This window comes from Homalodisca vitripennis, chromosome 3 (assembly GCF_021130785.1).
Source record: "Homalodisca vitripennis isolate AUS2020 chromosome 3, UT_GWSS_2.1, whole genome shotgun sequence".
NCBI classification, from domain to species: Eukaryota; Metazoa; Arthropoda; class Insecta; order Hemiptera; family Cicadellidae; genus Homalodisca; species Homalodisca vitripennis.
Window position 1 is genome coordinate 56,304,593 of NC_060209.1, and position 20,068 is coordinate 56,324,660.

The window sequence follows — 20,068 nt, forward strand, 5'->3', positions numbered from 1 at the left end:
TAATTGTTGTTGTCGATTGAAGTAAACAAGTTTAATTTGTCCATAAAAGTGGATAAAAGTGAGTTTCGATCAGTGATTAAACACTTGTTTGTATTTGAAATGATTGACGCTGAAAGAAATCAAAGCATAGTTGGATTAATTTCATGGCACATATGGTTTATGTTTGCAACTGTTTACAATTAGTTAAATGTTATCGTACAACGACAAAAGATGAATCCAGATCTGGCCACCTTGTGGAAATCAGGTGCAAATACTTTCCTGAATACTTTCCGGACATTTGCCATCTTTCCCTGATAATCCTTCCATCGTCAAAAACAAACTTCAAACTAAGAAAAAGGTTCTGTTTCATCTAGATAATGCATGGGTGCACACATGCACAGTTGCGATGGCCAAGATTATAGAATTACAGTTCATATTGTTACAACATCCACAGTATTGACCAAATTTGGCACCCTATTTCGTGACTATTTCTTATTTAAAGAAATACTGGAAGAAATAGCTTGGTGAACAACGATTTACGTCTAACAAGGAAGTAACCTCCAAACAAATGCCTATTTTTAAGATCTTCCAAAATCCTACTTTTTGACCGGTTTAAAAAATTGAAAAAGTCTTATACAAATGTGTTGAGTTATTTCTTGGTTATGTTTACTTTTTTCTAAGGACTTATTGAATGACCCTCGTATTAAAGTATGAAAAAAATATTTGGAGCTGTCACGAAGTGGGTTTACGCTGAACATGAGAGAAGGTGGAGGCCGCATCCGGGTCTGAGAATAAGTAAAATGGTTCTACATTACCCTTCCCCTTGGAAGATGTCTGATCTTCTCTCAATAAGTAGATTGGTGTTGTCTGATTAGGGAACATGGTCACCTGAGGAAGCATCTATCCTTCGTGAGGATCCACTCTGTAGAATATGCGACGAGCAGGAGGAAACTGCTCTTTGACTGTCCTGCAATAGCAAGGGAGCGGTATGCCATCTTTGGTAGTCTGGTCAAGGGTGGTAAATTTCCCTAGGGGGACCTGATCAGTTGTTTTTGGTGTTTTGTAGAACTGCTGAAACCAAAGACTGGTCAGCCTCTTGGTGTGCTTCCGTGTGTGCAAAAGGTCCTTGAGGCTTAAATGCATGGTAATAGGCCGCCCCATAGAAGAAGAAATAACTGCAGTTCAAAATCCCAGCATTCTTTTTGAATATCCTTGTATTTTGTTTTTTATACTGATTAATTTATTCAACTAAACACAATTATAGTATTACATAATTATTTTCAAAAGAATTGCTGAAATACTCAGACTAAGTGTGTAAACAATAGAATGTCTTCTGTTATTTTATTCTGGAATTTCCCAAATTTGTATAAGCACAATACAACCACTCCTTAAAGCTTCTTAGATTGAGCAGAATGTTTATTATATGTATCTAAACAATGAAAATAGGGTGTTGGAGTTAGGGAGAGTGGACGAATAGTTACTTTTATACAAAGAGTTATTATTAACCCAATCCAGTAAGTGATCACTTGCTAACTAAACACAGGTCAACTACTTTATGAGTTGCAGACCTTGTTATTGAACAAATTTATCTGTTTTTGCAAGCATTGGGATTTTTTTCTAAGTTTAATGTGTGTTAAATATCCATATACACAGACTTTATTTGTATACAGTTACAATTGCTGTAGTTGTATCATTTTATTGATTTAACAATATACAAATGCATACTAGAAATATAAATTTGTTTATTATAGTCATATAAAAAGAAATCAGTAAGCTATTTATTTTATATTTGATATTTCTATTTTCCATGTTAAGATTTTTTTGTCTTACATGTACACTATTTGAAATCATTAAAGTGTGTTAAAACTGTATTCATTATAGTGTAGTATAGTATTATAGTACTATAGTTGAAGTACTAAAAAATATTCAGTAAAATAAGTTTTGTTCTTAAAATGGTTTAGGAATATTCTGTACCAGTTATTTGTGAACCATTAAGCAAATATTTCCGAGTCGCCACTGATTTTGAGTACAATTTTTAATGTGATTTAAAATTTGTTTAGTTCCCCTGGAGTTCAAGATCTTGATGAGGGAATACTTCAACAGATGGTACTCCCTGGCACCATACTGTCTCTCTGTGGTCCTCATTGAGATACCTTTCCAGGTGAGCACTGGTCTAAGGTCTTATTTAATTGAAGGTCAGATAAAATAATTAGAGATGATTAGGCTTTAGATTTTATAAGTTTAGACATATACCTATGGATTTTCAATAGTCTCATAGAGATTTTCAGAGTTTGTGAAAATGCCTTCATTAACATTCAAGGAATTTGAAATTCCTTTTGTTAGTACTGTCGTAACACTTAGGAACAAAATAAAAAATAAAAATAGTATTCAAGATTGAACAACAAAAAATTAACTAGTTGTAACTAATTCAGTAATAAGGTTAGTGTCACATTATACACTCCACTGTCTAAACAACCACAATATTATTATTATGGCATATTAACAATGTCAGAATACATCAAATATGCTAAGTCAACAGGTATATTAAATTTATTATACCTTGTAATGATATTATTGCAAATAGTGAAGTCGTTATATAAGTAAATAAACAGGGACTTCACTCTATAATTACAATTAATGATATTGATTATATAAATTTTAAATTACCTATATGTAACATTAATTTTAATCTATATTATTATAAAAACATCTATGGTGTCTCTCTCTGTGTGTTTGTGTGTATTACTGAATCATATAAAAACTATTGTACTAATTGCACTGATATTTTACATGGACAATTCTTAGGGTCCCTGGTTAACAAATAGGCTTATTCCTTTTTCAAAAATTCCTCCAGGCTATGCCCCACCAGTTTTGAAAACTCCCTCTTTTAGCTTAATCAATAGATAGTAAAAATCAAGTATAATAATTCATACATACTTAAACAGGTGATATTAAATGAGTAGCCCAATTTCAAAACTCGTTATATCCATATAAACAAAATTTCCGGAGAAGGAAAAACTGTGAACTGTTTATTTGGACACCCTAATTTGGATCTATTTTTAAAAATTTGTAAAAAATATATTTTTATTAGGTTATTGGTGCCGAAAATCTGACATTTATATTGAACTGGAAAAATTAAAAAAGTTTGAACATAACAATAATTGCAGCAGTTTTGGAAACTTAACGAATTTTGTATCAGTATTGGACATAATGGGTTTTAATTCTGCATTTTTTCTGTGATATTTTAGGAATATTAAAATGATAGAAAAATATCATGGTGTGAATTCGTCGCAATATTTTATATTTAAAACACAAAAATCCATTCATCTATTTTTAACAAGATTTTTGGAGATCCGGGTTCGACTCCCGGCGGAGCAAGTACTTTTTGCGATTCAATGTTTATTGAAATTAAATAAGGCTATTGCCATTTATACAGTTGAATGTAAATAAAAGTCGTTTGACAGGTATTTGGTCTTCCAATCATATGTTAGTTTGCTTATTTAAACGCATATGTGACAGATACGGCCAAATACAAAATAATTGAATCGGAAAAAGTAATCGCTCTGTGGTGTAATGGTAGCACATTCACCCGGCAAGTGAGAGATCCGGGTTCGACTCCCGGCGGAGCAAGTACTTTTTGCGATTCAATGTTTATTGAAATTAAATAAGGCTATTGCCATTTATATAGTTGAATGTAAATAAAAGTCGTTTGACAGGTATTTGGTCTTCCGATCATATGTTAGTTTGCTTATTTAAACGCATATGTGACATGTAATGGTAGCACATTCACCCGGCAAGTGAGAGATCCGGGTTCGACTCCCGGCGGAGCAAGTACTTTTTGCGATTCAATGTTAATTGAAATTAAATAAGGCTATTGCCATTTATACAGTTGAATGTATATATATATATATATATATATATATATAATATATATATATATATATATATATATATATATATATATAGTACATATATATACAAATATAGTACAAAACCATTTCTAAAAATTGACTGAAAGTTGAAAAAAGTTGCTACCCTAATATAGTTTATACTGATATACAGAAAAATAAACGTCTGAAGAAAATCTTCTTTTTTAATTATCTAAAAAGTTACAATTTTCATTTCATTTCATTTCTTTATTGCCAAGAAAACATTCATTACATAATTGTACAGGCAGAGTCAAAAATACAATAAAATAATCATTAACTAATTATAGCATAAAATTCATCAACACTATAAAAACTATTGTCTGTTAACAATCTTTTAATACAGCATTTAAAACTTTTCGATGGTAGATTTTTAAAGTATAATGGCAGATGATTATATAACTTAATGGCAGTATATTTAAAGCTATTTTGTGTTGTACTGTAGGATACTAAATCATTTCTTAGTTCCTGCCTATTTCTAGTTTCATAACTGTGGTAATCACTATTAGATTTGAAAAGATGTATGTTCTGTTTTACATAAATAAGGCACTGATAAATGTAGATACATGGAATTGTCATAATTTGTAACTTAATAAATAAATTCTTACATTGGGATCTAGTTGGAGCTTTACAAATCAATCGAACTGCCTGCTTTTGCAAGACAAACAGACAATGAGAGTAAGAGCAGTTGGCCCAAAAGATGGCACCATACATTAAAAAAGAATGTATATAACTATAATAAATTAGAAGAAGAACATCATTAGAAACTGTGTAATTTAATTTTCTTAACATAAAGATACCTCTAGTGATCCTGGGTAAAATATAATTAATGTGAGAGAACCATTTTAAATCAGATTGCAACAGAACACCAAGAAACTTAACAGACTGAATCTCTTTACATCTATTTAAAGACATTGCTAAATCTTGTGTCTTTTCTAAATTTAAAGACAGACTATTAACATTGCACCAATCCGAGAGTAAATCAAACAAGAAATTTAACACTGTCAGAATGTATAAAAACAGTAATTCTGATACTAAATAAAACATTTTGTGTCTTTTCCAGGTTAAAAAAAATACATTATCATTGACTAATCAGAAAACCCTAAAAGTGTATTAAGAACAAACATTTTACATCATCAAAATTTGCAGTAGTATTTAAAGTGGTAGGGTCATTTGCCTATTGAACAACTGTGTGCTGTACAGTTGCTGTGTGACTGCGGATATCTGGTACCAGCCTACTACATGACAGGACAGCCTCTGGAGCTGATGAGGTTTGGGTACTTTGTGCTGTTCCACACAGCGATATCTTTGACTGCTCAAGGCTACGGCTTCATGATAGGATCCACTCTGCCTGTTGGGGTCAGTCTTAGATCTTAAACCGAACACACTTTATTTTAAATAAGTTCTGGAATTACAAATAAAAAAGTGTTAATTTGTCAATTAGAACAATTCTATTATAATTGTATTGTTTAAAAATATTTTTGTGATTTTCTATGTCTATGTGTTTTTGGCAACAATAATTGATTAAATTAAAAACAAGTAAATATATAATAACATTAAAATATCTTGTAAATTATTAATGCTAGAAAGCCTAATTAACTACCTACAGACAAAAATAAAAGATTTTCTCAAAAGACTACTTAAAATTATTGTAATTTATACAAAAATTTGCATTTTGTGCCAAATATGCCTTGGTAGTTGTAGCTAACTAACAAAAAACAGTGTGCATTAAAAGGGTTAAAAACTAAATTACAAACAATCCCAAATATCCAGGTAAGAATATTGTTTCTGAAAAATATATTAAAGCAATATAGATGCTAAAAGCCCTGTGAAGGTAAACTTATTATTTTAAAGTTACAAATAAAGTTACGTAAATACAATAACCATCAGTTAATTTATTTTAAGAATACTAATATTATAGGACTTTGTATTGGTTTGGATAAATAAATATGTTAAGTGTAACCAGAGGTACAGGAGTTTGAGCTCAGTTCCAATTGTCTACTGAACTTTAGATTAAGTTTTTATTTGTCTTCAGAAGTTTTATATCTTCATATCTATGCTCTTACTAGTTGAATCTAATACCTTTGTGTATTATTTAGTTCCTGAATGTTATCGTTTAAGCTTCATTTGGTACACATAGAAGGTAATATTTTAATGGTAAAATAATAAAATATTGGTTTTCAACTGAAATATATGTTCTGGAAACACTCCTCTGGTTTAAAAAATGGGCATTGAATCATGTGTGTTTATACAGTATGTGTGAGTGTATAACCATTGGCCACAATTCATCAATTAGAAAAGAATTGGGTGTGGGTATCGTCAATGGATACTTAGCTAGATTATTTCATCTTTTAAATAGTACGGATTAATAAAAAGTGTGAAATCTTGTGTGATTCTAAAGTTAATAAAGCGTTGTACAGTGATTGTATCATTCAAGTGATTCAGATTCAGATCTTTATTGTCATTAGGCAATAATGGTGCAATAGATATGGTCAAATTTTTATAATCATGGTCAATTATTATATCTTCTTTATATTATTATTATTATATTATAATTATTATATTAACTATTCTACTCATACATCTTTTAACATTATTTAAGAAAACAGTCAACAAGCAGGTACAATACAACATAATAACAAGATTAAAACCTAAAATAAATAAATACACTCAAATAACAAACAATGAATAGAATAATAAATACTTAATAATAATTAAAATCTTAAGCCAGTAATATCACAGACCAGGTACTCATCAATGCTGTAAAAACACCTTTCCCTTAGCCATTTGCTTAGAATAACTTTAAACCTATTAATAGTAACTTCCCATGCACTTTCAGGCAACTCATTAAATAATTTAATTTTCATGTATATGTGGTTCATTTTTGTTTTCTGTAATCTTATAGAAAATTGGTCAACCATATACTGTATATCTCTTTCTTGTACTATACCTATATATATCTTGACGGTTTTGATAATTACTTAAATTCTCTTTTACATTCAGGTCACAGTTATAAATATACATACATGGTAATGATATAATTATAAGTTCTAAAAAAAATTGTAAGCACTAATTCCTATCACTTACTATTTTATAACCCTACAGCTTTCTTTTGCTGTAAAAGCTCTTGTAATTCACTACTGCCTCCCCAAAGTGTTATTTCATAGTTTAGTTTACTATGAAAGAATGGATAGTAGGCTTTGGTGAGATTCTCTAAACTTACACAATTTATTAATTTATGGAGCAAATAAACCACTCTTGATAATTTTGTAGAAAGCTGCTTGACATGACTAGACCAGCTAAGGGTACTAGCCAGATATACACGAAGTAACTTTACCGGCCTAAATTTATGGTATATTTGACTATTTAGAGAAAACATTTTTTTTTCAGTTTTGTTCTTGTTTACTGATAAATGGTTTGCCTGAAACCACTCAAGTGCTATCTCCATAGAGTGTTATTCTTCTGTTATTAGATTATTAAAATTATGTTTAATGCATGTTGTGTCGTCATAGAAGCAAAGTCATTAATTGAAAATATAAATAAAAAAAGGCCCAAGTACAGAACCTTGAAGGGCCCCAATTTGCACATTTCTAAACTTAGATTTATTATTTCCTTGAACAACCATTTGTTTCCTATCACTATGTTTTACTTAAACAACTCTAATTCCTTACTTCTTATTCTGTACACATACAACTTTAGAAGTAGGTAAGAGAAAGACAATCAAATGCCTTTGACAAATCAATTAGTGTATCACATGTAATACTGTTTTCTTCAAAATTAAACAATCTATTTTAAACTTTTCTACAGCCTTGATTGTATTTAGCCGTGGCAAAAAACCAAATTGTTCCTTATGTAGGAGTTTGTTGTGATGGTAAAAGGTATATAATTGCTCTTTGACACAGTACTCAAATATCTTACTAAATATAGGTGAAAGAGATATTGGTTTGTAATTTTTTGCAGATATTTTATCCTATTTTTTAAAGATAGGTATTGTTTTTGTAGCTTTAAGAGCTAGTGGAAATACACCTTGTTCCAACATTAAATTAAAAAGTTAAAGACTCCTCTACTATTAAATGTATAATGTACTTAACAAGTGTATTGAAAAACCATGTATGTGTAGACCAGAGGTGCCCAACCTATTTTACCCAAGGGCCACATTGTAAAGCCTTTATGGCCAGGCGGGCCAACATCCCAGGGGATTTGGAACCCCAAACAAAACGTATTGCCCGGGGTTTGTTCCAGAAATCTTGTGCAAAATATGAGTTTTAAGGTTATTTGGCCCTTGATTCCTGATTATTGTAATTTCTTATTATTTATTAGTTGTTAGGTAAAGGCTTATAATATATTATGTTTTTAGGTTCTTTTAGTAGAAATAAATATAAACCCAGACTTTTGGATGTTTGCTCTAATTCTGAGGGAACAATAAAAAAGTCACCAATAAATTGAATACATTGATTTTAATTAATCCTACTAGGATACTAGGACATACAAATTACGTGGCGAGTGGTGACCTTGAGTTGGGTAGGGGTTACGTCGCCGAACTGCGCGCTGTGCCGTGCTTTTCACGCGCTCTATTCGCCAGCCGCCAGCCACCACCGTAGTCAGTGAAATCTGTATGCAACTACTTTACTTCTTTCAACACTCATACTCCACCAAATGAATACGTGAAATCGGCTGGACTGCTTGGTTCTCAAAATTTGTATTTATTTAATATTTCAAATGCTTGTAAAAAAATTTGGTTGTTTTGGCAAAAAGGCGGGCCACATAAAACTGACTCGTGGGCCGGATTCGGCCTGCGGGCCGTAGGTTGGGCAGCCCTGGTGTAGACTATTATTACACAAAATAAAACATACCGTACAAGAATATATTGCGACTTAAAATAAGGTATTATAATGAGGTTACGTAAAAAGTGGTTATACCACTTTGACTTTATATAGTATTAAATGAGTTCTCAAAAACTAGTATGCAACCATAAAGTCATATCAGTATACTCCATGATCATAAAACTGTGTATTGTATGTGCCTTTTTTTAAACTTAATTGAACTATTATCTAAACCAGTTGGTCTGGGTTAAGTTAGGAGAAAATTAGTGGTGTATTAATTCAAATTTAATAACCAAAAAACAAGAGAAATATCTGAATGGTTAATCGGCTGTAAAAACATTTGGTGATCCTGTAACTATTTTTGAGTAAATTTTCAAAAATAACACTCATAACAGTCCAAATTTGTTGTTTTATTTCCAACGAATTGTGAATATCAAAGAAATATAGTTTGATTTTAAGTATTTTGCTCCTTACGATGACAAAGCATTGTAAACTACTCTATCAAAAGTTTTTAGCGAGCCTTGGGCAGATTTAATCTTGTGTTTACTATGTATTACAGATTGCAGTATTTCTTGGGCCTGTGATGACCGTGTTCTTGTCAATATTCGGGTTCACCAGCCGCTACTCGGATATTCCCACCCACTTTCGAAGCATGTACCATCTGTCGTACTTCCGGGCTTCGTTCCAAGGTTCTTTCTACTCCCTGTACGGATTCAACAGGACCACGCTGATCTGTGACGAGTTCTATTGTCACTACAAGAACCCTACCAAGTTCCTGAAGGAGATGGGCTTCAACAACGTGAACATCGAATTCGACATCAAGTACATTCTCTTCTGTGGTGTTGTATTCTATATTCTCACGATATTCTCTGTATGGTTCAAGCTGAACAAACGGTGAGCCACGGTGGAAATGTGCAATCCCATGTCAGTATTGTTAGAAGCTTTATTTGTTTAAATTAGTACTGTTCAGTTAGTTTCAATGGTGTAAGATACTGTTTAATAGTGATTGAATTTAGTTTAAACTTAGCAATTCACAGGAATGTTTCAGTTGAAAACTTCAAATTCACAACAAATAAGAGATTTAGATTAAATTAGTATTTTACATAGGAAAATTGAACTGATTGATTAATGTCTTCACCCTGTTTGCAAAAAAACTAACAATACAAAATAGATCTTTCGTTTTCCTCATATTTTAAATGATCACTTTAAAATTAATGTAACTTTTGATCTGTAACTAAAAAAACAATTTCTTGAAACTGATCTTGATCATGTTTACGATTCTAGGTAAACAACTTACACCGGTGTAGTATTAATGTTTGCACATAATGTATAATTCTAAAAGTTATATCTATAGGTTTCATAAAACATGTATGTTTCAAGATGTGTTTTACAATGATGGATTCACTTTGTTACATCTTTAAGAAAAGATCTTCAGTACATATCGCGATTGTACTTAGTACATTGATTAATGGTGTTTATAAATCAAAACATTGTATACTTAATCAAAAGCCCAAGTTCCTTTCCTGTAGTGTGTAAGATTAAGTTCACGTGTAGTTTGTTTATTCTGACATAAATAAGCAAATATTTTATTTTCAGTTTTAAGTTTTATTCATATTACATCATATAACAAAAGTTCCTTCCCTTTAGGCCTTATCATTTCTCTTTATCCTTTCTCTGATTCTTTTTCTTTATTTAGGAGTATGCAGAAATCATTAGGATCATATTTAAATTTGAAGTTCAACTATAGAACTAAAATGTGATGCTGTATAAGTGAATACTGTTATATAAAAACACTGTTTATACTACTAATTGCTCAATGAGTTCAGAAAATCAGATATTACTAAGGATTTTGAGAATTGTTGAAGTCTAAATAAATAAACTGTTTTGTTATATTTGGTTTTGATTGATTTGGTACCATTTGTAATGAATGGTTTGAATATGTAGCTGTAAATTTAGAGCTAAAAAATGTTATGTTGGTTCCTTTAAATTATTACTACAAATGTAAGTAAATTAGTGTGTTTTTTATTTGTTACTAGATTTCAAAATAAAAAAGTATTATTTTCTCATCTTTGCTGAAAGCGTTTAAAATTTAAAAATAAACAATAGAGTTTACTTTTTTGTACATTTCCATTTTTTGTTTTGTATTAATTGGATTTTTCTCTCTTGTGCCTTGTACTATTACACAGTTACATGTCAACAACAACAGTTCATACATACAACTCTAATTTGTTTAATTGTATTATTTTCCAATCTCTTTTTAAGGTTATTCTGCCTGTGCGTTCAGCGTTTCTTATTATGACAGATTGTCAAGAATATGCAAAGATTATCCATAATAATGATCTAATTAATTATAAAAAGTTATTCATGTTCATTTGTTAACCCTTGGTGTGCTAAGCGATTTTTTTTGTTTTGTCTGAAACGTTCTAGGCTTTGTGGCTTGTTGAATACCAAAGTGTAGCTTGAAAGCTATAAAAACTATTTTCCATTTTTTACTAAATGTATTAATTTCTAAATCAAATATAAAAAGTAATTGCTCTGCTAGGACTCGAACCAGGATCTCTCACATGTCGGGTGAGTGCGCTACCACTACACCATAGAGCCCTTACTTTTTACGATTTATTAAAAAGTACGGTATACGGTTAATATGATATATTAATTATTTTGTACTTGGCCGTTTCTGTCAATATGTAACACTCACAAGGGTTATTATCAAGTAGTGATGTGAAGGATTAGTTTTTAAAGCTATCAAATGTTGTATTATATTACATCACTAAAAATCCAAAAGTAAATCACTACTGATAATATATTACTCCCATGGTTACACTTTGCTACCTTCTTTTGTTGGTAATAATATATCTAGTAGATTTAAGGATAATTTAATAGATGTTTACATTTCCTCCTTAAAATCTTTAAAATTAGTAGAGCTATGCTAATTTTTGTTGTTTTTAGGAATGGTTTGTGGTGCCTCATGATTTTGTATCTTAAACTCATAGTAAAATTATCCACTTCTAAATTTGAAGTCGAACTACGGCTAATAGTTATATTTGCTCATAAATATAGATATACTGATACATGGGAGACTTCTAGTATAGTAAGTTATATATTTTAAATGTGCATGAATTGATAAGTATTTGATTTAAATGAACAACAGAAAAGTATTTATCTTTCTATTTATTTTAGTGTAATATTTTAGTTATTAATAAATTGTGTTGCTTTGTGTCGTATCTTTATTTATTCACTAATGACTACAGATTCATAAGATATAGATCAAATTATTATATTTTATTAATTATTGTATATATGTAATATTTTGTAAATAAATAAATTTGAAAGTTAAAAATTTTGTTTTTGAAATTTTATATAAGGCCTGGTTTAAAAAATGTAATTTATTGTGGTTGTGCAGTGGACAAACGTCGTTACACGCATGGCGGTCCACTCATCTGATTAGCCAGACATTCAGATCTGTCTGGTCCACGAGTTAAGTGTGAACAAATTTGGGTAAAAATATACGTATCAGTATAAGTGCTTAAAATGGACACCGCAAATGCTTCGTTTTCAAAAACTTAAAAAAGTGATGAAATAATATACAATGTTTTTAAATATAAGGAGAAACAGTACCCCAGATTGTTATGTCACGTACGATGGAAGCTTACACGCGCATCACCCTAATATCTGCAATTGTGCTAGTAGCCTACAGGCACCTGCTGTCCCACTCCTCTTGCCTCACCCAGACCACAACTCCCCTCAAACTCCTCACCCCTCCTTGCTCGAACAGGTTCATTTCTAAATAATCTATCTGTACTATCGAGTTTCCTCTATGCTTTCTCAATTTCTCTTAACCCCCCACCGCACGCGCCGCGGAGCGACACTATGCATGTAGGTATATTTGTTGTTAGAATAGTGGTCAGAATGGGTTGAGCCTTGAGCCCGCGTGTAGCTTCCCCCTCCATCTGTAGAAAGGGCGTGGCGCGGTTGTTGGGGCGTGTACGTTCAGTCGCTACTGAGCAGTAACATTGAGAACATCCCCGCGGAGTGACGCTCCGCATGCGTTCTTTTCATTATCTGATATAACGGAGTATCGCTCCGCGGCGTTCTACACTGCATTCATCATTAGAGTCATCTCTCATCACGTTCAACCTAAAACCGGAGTACTTTTAAGGTAAGTAACACGTTTTTTCGATACATAAAATCTGTAATTTTGATTTTATAGCCTGAGTATGTTTTACTCATAAAAGATGTTCTCAAACCAATAAATATGTATTCAGAACTTTGTACCTAATTACCTTGTATTATACTTCTTATTTGGTTTCAGATGCATCAACCAGATGAAGAAGAAATTCTTCGACTTCTAGGAGATGAAATTGGGGCATCGGATGATTCAGAAGAAGACAATGTTCAAGGAAAGCGATCACAATTCACTGAGTGAGGAGTCAGCTGAAGGCAGTGATAATGAGCCAGTTTTAAACCAAGCTGTTCTTGAAAACGAGGAGGATAATGGCCAGGACATTCGTGGCAATGAGGTAATAATAATGTTATTACTAATGACCTGTATGTCGCAGACGATGGAACTGTGTGGAGAATGACACCGGATCAAAATTGGAGGGTCAGAAGAGACCGTGTGATCTTCTACGACATCTGCCTGGCGTTTGTGCAGATGCTCGTAATGCGGAAAAGCCCTTTGGACGCCACTGAAGCTATTTTTACCGATGAAATGTTACAGGAGATAGTGAGATGTACAAACATTTATATTTCTAGCCAACGCCCTAATTTTACCAGACCCGAGACGCAAGTGACATAACTGTTGTTGACTTGAAGGCCTGTTTAGGGCTGCTTTTCCTTGCAGGCTCCATGAAGCTATCTCATACAAGACTTGAGTGACCTATGGCGTACTGATGGTACAGGCATAGAATATTTTAGGCTGACAATGAATATTAACCGATTCAAGTTCATTTTAAAATGCTTGCGTTTGATGATTATAGGACCAGAGGTACGAGGAAAGCTACAGACAAGCTTGCAGCTGTGAGATTTCTTATTGGACAAATTTAACAACAACTGCATGAAACATTACAGTTTATCTGAAACAGTAACCATCGATGAAATGTTGGATGCTTTCCGTGGGCGTTGCAGTTTTTAAACAGTACATTCCAAGCAAGCCCGCCAAATACGGTCTTAAAATATTTTGCTTTGTGTGATGCTAAGATGTACTTCACAAACAATGTTGAGGTTTACTGTGGGCGGCAGCAACCAGGACCCTACTTATGCGGAAACTCATCACATGAAATCGTTAAAACGTCTTGTGCGCCCAATCTCTAACAGTGGCCGCAATATAACCCTGTGACAACTGGTTTGTGTCAATACCTTTAGCTCAAGACTTTATTGGAAAATGACAAGCTTACTCTTGTAGGTACAATTAAAAAAAAAAACGAAGGGGAATCCCAAACTTCATGAAAGAAGTAAAAAATCGCCCAGTAGATTCAAGTGTTTTCGCTTTTAGAGAAAAATACCACACTTGTCTCTTACAAACCGAGAGAAAAACAAGGTCGGTCTTGGCCCTGTCAACACTTCATTACGAACGAGTATGAAGTGGAAAGTGATGAAAATAATGAAGTGCACAAACCAGCAATTATTACATTTTATAATGCCAACAAAATCAGGTGTAGACAAAGTCGACGAAGATGAAAGTGCTCGTTATTCTGTTGCAAGAATAACCAGGAGGTGGACATTAGTGGTATTTTTTTCATTTTTGAACATTGGAGGCATCAATGCCTATGTAATACATAAGGCCAATAGTGGAAACACCAACCTGCTGAGAAAAGATTTTCTTAAAACACTGGCCAAAGACCTACTTGATGACTACATCAGAGCAAGAGTTGCGAAGACAAACATCCCCAACGTCAATAAGATTACGTCTGGGGGAATAATTTTGGACTGCCAGCAACTCAAACCAAATCATGTACTGGATCAAAGGGAGAAAACTCATGGAAGGTGTAGCTTTTGTGGACAGAAAAAAGAACAGGCCAACCCGATTCACATGTAAGGGATGCCACAAATATTTGTGTATGGAACAGTTATTCAAAGCTATGTGTGCAGGGACTGTGATGCCAAAGTTCAAATTATAGAAGAAGGTTCAGATTCCAACTGAACAAAATTTGTTATAGAACTTTACTCAAGGCATTTTGTTTTTTGATAGATTTAAACATTTCGTTAATTATAAATTATTATCTGGTTGTAAAAATACTGTACTTGTAAAGTCTTGAATAGGAAGTATGAAACAGTTATTGTTTTAGTCATGAATAAGTACTAGAAATAACAAGGCAAAGACTGACTGCTGGCAAGACGTTATTCATTCAACGCAATTTTTCTAAGTTAAACATAACTTTTACAATATTTTAAATTAAAATTATCATATATTTTACTTTCATTATTATGCTAAATAATGTTTTTTAATTTTATTATCATTTATATAAATTAAACATGTGATTCTTTTCAATTATTAATGTTAGTTGTAGAGAAAATAAACTAAATTCTTCAATAAAAACTGACCGTATTTTATTACAAAACACACATGCATACACCCCACCAAAATTAAAAAAAGCATGTGTAAACACACAATTAGATGTTTAAATACTAAAAAAGGTTTACAAAATCTTTCATAGAATTAGGATTTGTTAAGAAAATGTAAAATATATCAATAGTGGAGTCACACTCATCCGCGCGCGTGTGATTGTGTAACTCAACGTCACGTGTGTTACGGAGGGTTAAATGTAAACAAACTGACAAATTGTGGTTAAATTTAACATATGGTTGTGCTATCATAAAACAATGTTTACACAGAACAATCGATTATGTTTAACAGGCTCTTTAAATTAATAATATTTGTTACAAAACAAACAAACTCACTTTTGCGTTTTTAATATTAGTTAGGATGCTTTTTTAGACATTGCAAATTCATATTTATTTTTAATATATGAAAATTAATGTTATGATTATCAGTAATTATTTTGTGCACTAGACACATAATTGTCTTCAATGCAGATTATACCCTGGAATATGCAGACTAGAGTATATAAGAAATAACAACAAATATTAAAAAATGGAAGTATAATTATTGTTATTTATTAGTCAGTGCAGATAAATGTTTTGTGGTCTATAATCATTGACTGTAAAAGCTTGGTTTATTCTCACATGATTTTATATCGAAGGCTCCTTTAAAAATTGAAACCCTTGTAGCAGTCACATTCACAGAATTCTCTTTCATAATTTCATGACTTAAAGTCTTTCTGAATAGGAGAGTGTATATGGTTGTTAAAAGCATTGTGATCAGCATTTGATACATGCACACCATGTACAGTAGACTGTCAATACTTTTGTGTTTTAATGTTTAATTCTTTGGAGACTGCTCAAAAAAATAACACTAACCAAAAAGACAGGGCTCAATTGAGGTATTTTGCATAGTTTTACCAATATGATTGTGACTTTGTAATGCTTGTACCTACAATGATGATATTTATGTTGATTTACTCCTTATCATATCCTCTTTAAAGTTTTGAAAGTAAACTTTTGAAAGTTTAAGAATTAAAATGTTAAGAAACTGATATTTCTCATGGATTATGAGAAAAATATTTTTTAATTTATAGTTAACTGTATTTGTGGTTTTTTGTTTGTTCTACTACTATTTTGCTAAATTGTTTCCCAATTTCAGACCTTTGTTTGAATTTTGGCAAGGTTTCTATATTAAAAAAAAATTTACCAAAGCAGTAAATATAATCTTTGCAAATTGTAAAAACTACAAACTTTACTCAAATTAAAATTTATACCTTTAAATTTCCTTATTATTATTATTCTTTACAATTTTATTTTGATGATTGTGTTCTGTAATTGTTTGCAACAGGCTTATAAGATGTTATGAAAAACATTGCTGGCATGAGTTGAAGATCACTCAAATTTCACTTGCTCATCGTAAAGTAAAGCACACAATTAATTAAATGAGCTCTAGAACATGATCAAACAAATATAGGAGCAATTTAATAGAGATAAAAACCCACCATTTTCAACTGAAACAGAATAAGGAATGGAACAGGTTACATGCAGTCAGTGGTAGCTGGCAGCAGCTGATAATGAAATATTGGAAAGTAGTGGATGTATATTAATTGCAGATATTGTTATATTAGGTACATTGTTAATAAATAACACATGATACTATATTTTATCAATAAAATTATTTAATTTAATTTAAATATACATTTCCTAAATATCCAACAGATCAGACATTAGTTTTTCAGGCATATAGTGCAAATATCTGATGGATCAGACGTTGGCCTCCAAAGGGTTAAAATGGCTCCAACTTTTGAGTACGCGCTGTTATTGGTTTTCTTGGAACTAAATGGGTGAAAACACATGACATTCAAAGTCAGACTATTGAAGTTCATAGAGAAAATGTTATGAGCAATACAAATGTTATGTCTGGAAATAGGTTTAAGCTTATAAAGTAGGCGCACAATGTGCATGATGAGTAGTCATACAATTTTGACACAGTATGAAATAATTATAAGTTTTTTGTCAAATAAATTTGAAAAATGTTTCATCCATTTTTTGAAAATTGCAATTTAAAATTTTTGTAAAATTGTATTATACTTTTTTTACGTAAAAAAATGAATATGTTTTCTATAAATCTTAAAAAAATAAATGTTATAGATTTTGGAATGTTTGTTAACATGTTACAGTTTGATTTTAAAGATTAGTTGTTACATCATATGTAGATTATCTTTCTGTTTTTTTTAAAGCTACAAAGGAGTCGTAAAAATTTTTATAACATGGTTTTGTAGATCTGTTTATAATATTTAAGACAGTATTTTCATTTGAATTTTGAATTGCTCTGAAAGTGGGATAGTAGTGACAATACATTAACTACTTATGTATATATTTATATATATATATATATATATATACAGGGTGTATATTATGTCTGGAAACACCCAAATATATCCTTTAATAATTTAAATATAAATTTGAAACCTCTTACAATCGTGATAGAGATTGGGCATCTACTTTTTGGAACAATGTTTTGTTATGTCACACCAACGGGGGACGTCCTGCCGAGGGTATCGTGAATATTCTTAATGGAAGCCTATACCTTGTGATACATACTTTTAAAGGTAATAGCTTACTGAATTGAATGCCACAAACCGCATCTCAAAGGAATTATTCTATCAGAAAATAGAGCATTTTTAGTATTGAAAATTTACTGATGTTCAACAATGTAATTTTAACATGGTTCTTGCCACAAAATGTGTTACACTAATTTTTTAGCATTTTTTTTAAATGTTCAATTAAATAAAACAAAAATTTCATTTTAAGCTGGTTCTATTAGCACAAATTTGCCAGTTTTTATTACAGTACAATTATGGAAATACTTATGTTATTGATTTCTTATTACAAATAAAAAATAATGTATGCTGTTAGAAAAGTCTTACAACAAACGTTTTACCTGCATTTGGTGTCAAAGCAATTGTTCGAACTGTGTTCCTTCTACGGTTTGACAATGAGCCAATCTTGTGTAAAATGATTCGACAGAGTTGCCTAACATTTCTTCAGTTATCAAAGCAATCTCCTCTATAATCCTGTTTCTTGGGTCTTCCAAATTGAGGCTTTCTTCTATAAACATTGGATTTTAAATGACCCCATAGGAAATAATCGATTGGTGACAAATCCGGAGATCTTGGAGGCCATTCGATTTCTCCTCTTCGGCCAATCCATTTATGAGGAAACCTTAAATCCAAATACTCTCTTACCTGTCTCCCATAATGGGGTGGAGCACCATCCTGCTGAAACCATACATTATCAAAGTATTCTCCTGATGCAATTTGAATAGCTGGGATTATTTCATTTTGGAGCATATTGTAGTAAAGTTCGGCATTTAAATTTCCATTGATGAAAAAGGGTCCAACAATTTTGTTACCTAAAATTCCACACCATACGTTCAGTTTTTGTGGTTGCTGTGAATGGGACTCAGTAATCCAATGTGGGTTTTCACTAGCCCAGTAACGGCAATTGTGCCTGTTAACATTGCCATTTAGGAAAAAAGTTGCCTCATCAGAAAATAGTATGTTGGTCAGAAAATCTCTATTGTCATCACATTTGCGCATCACAAGTTCACAAAACTCAACTCTTCTGTCGTAATCATCCTCACTTAACTGTTGGACTAAATGAACTTTAAATGGTTTGTATTTATTAATTTTCAAAATCTTACTCACAGACATAGGGTGCATATCATGTTGCTGTGCAGCTTTTCTGAGCGATGTATGTGGGTCTTCAATAAATGTTTGCAAAACATCTAGTGCATGTTCTTCATCTGTTGCAGATTGTATCCTACCCGACTTTGGCCGATTACGTACACTCCCTGTCATTTCAAAACGCTCAATAGTTTTTGATATTGTTGAAACACTTATGGGATTCCTTTCTGGGAAAGTGTCATTAAACAAATTACAAACTTCCCGATAAGATCTTTGACGATCGCCATATCCTCGCATCATCAACAGAGTAATTCGTTCTCTTTCAGACAATTCCATTAAAATGCCAAATAAAAACTGAACTACTGTAATTAGATAACTTGTTGACAGCAATGCTTCAGAGACACTGATTAACTCGACAGGAATGATATGACCTTTGTCCATTTGTAATTCCCAAGCTTAGACCTGTCTAGTGAAAGCTCCATGCTCAACAAACTGAAACCTGTAGACCAGATGATTAATAACACAATAATGTTTCTCATAGGCTAGTGACCTTTGTCTCTTTAAACCTTCCTGCTGACTGGAAAACACCAAGTACAGATTCATAAGTAATCAGAGAAAGTGACTCATAAGTTTTATTCATTGTAATAAAAACTGGTAAATTTGTACTAATGAAACCAGCTTAAAAATAAATTGTTTATTTTATTTTAATTGAACATTTAAAAAATGCTAAAAAATTAGTGTAACACATTTTGTGGCAAGAACCATGTTAAAATTACATTGTTGAACATCAGTAAATTTTCAATACTAAAAATGCTCTATCTTCTGATAGAATAATTCCTTTGAGATGCGGTTTGTGGCATTCAATTCAGTAAGCTATTACCTTTAAAATTATGTATCACAAGGTATAGGCTTCCATTAAGAATATTCACGATACCCTCGGCAGGACGTCCCCCGTTGGTGTGACATAACAAAACATTGTTCCAAAAAGTAGATGCCCAATCTCTATCACGATTGTAAGAGGTTTCAAATTTATATTTAAATTATTAAAGGATATATTTGGGTGTTTCCAGACATAATATACACCCTGTATATATATATATATATATAT

General features: G+C 31.8%; 1 protein-coding gene across 2 annotated transcripts in view; it reads left to right on the top strand.

Moving 5' to 3' along the window:
- Window positions 1-10,319, top strand: part of LOC124356913 (ATP-binding cassette sub-family G member 1-like) — an 80,365-nt gene extending 70,046 nt beyond the window's left edge. For both annotated transcript variants that reach the window (XM_046808211.1, XM_046808210.1), the window contains 3 exons: window positions 2,040-2,140; window positions 5,109-5,264; window positions 9,288-10,319. In XM_046808211.1, coding sequence (XP_046664167.1) covers window positions 2,040-2,140; window positions 5,109-5,264; window positions 9,288-9,626 — 596 coding nt within the window. In that variant the 3' untranslated portion in view covers window positions 9,627-10,319. The remainder of the gene's footprint in view (window positions 1-2,039; window positions 2,141-5,108; window positions 5,265-9,287) is intronic.
- Window positions 10,320-20,068: the final 9,749 nt, after the last annotated feature.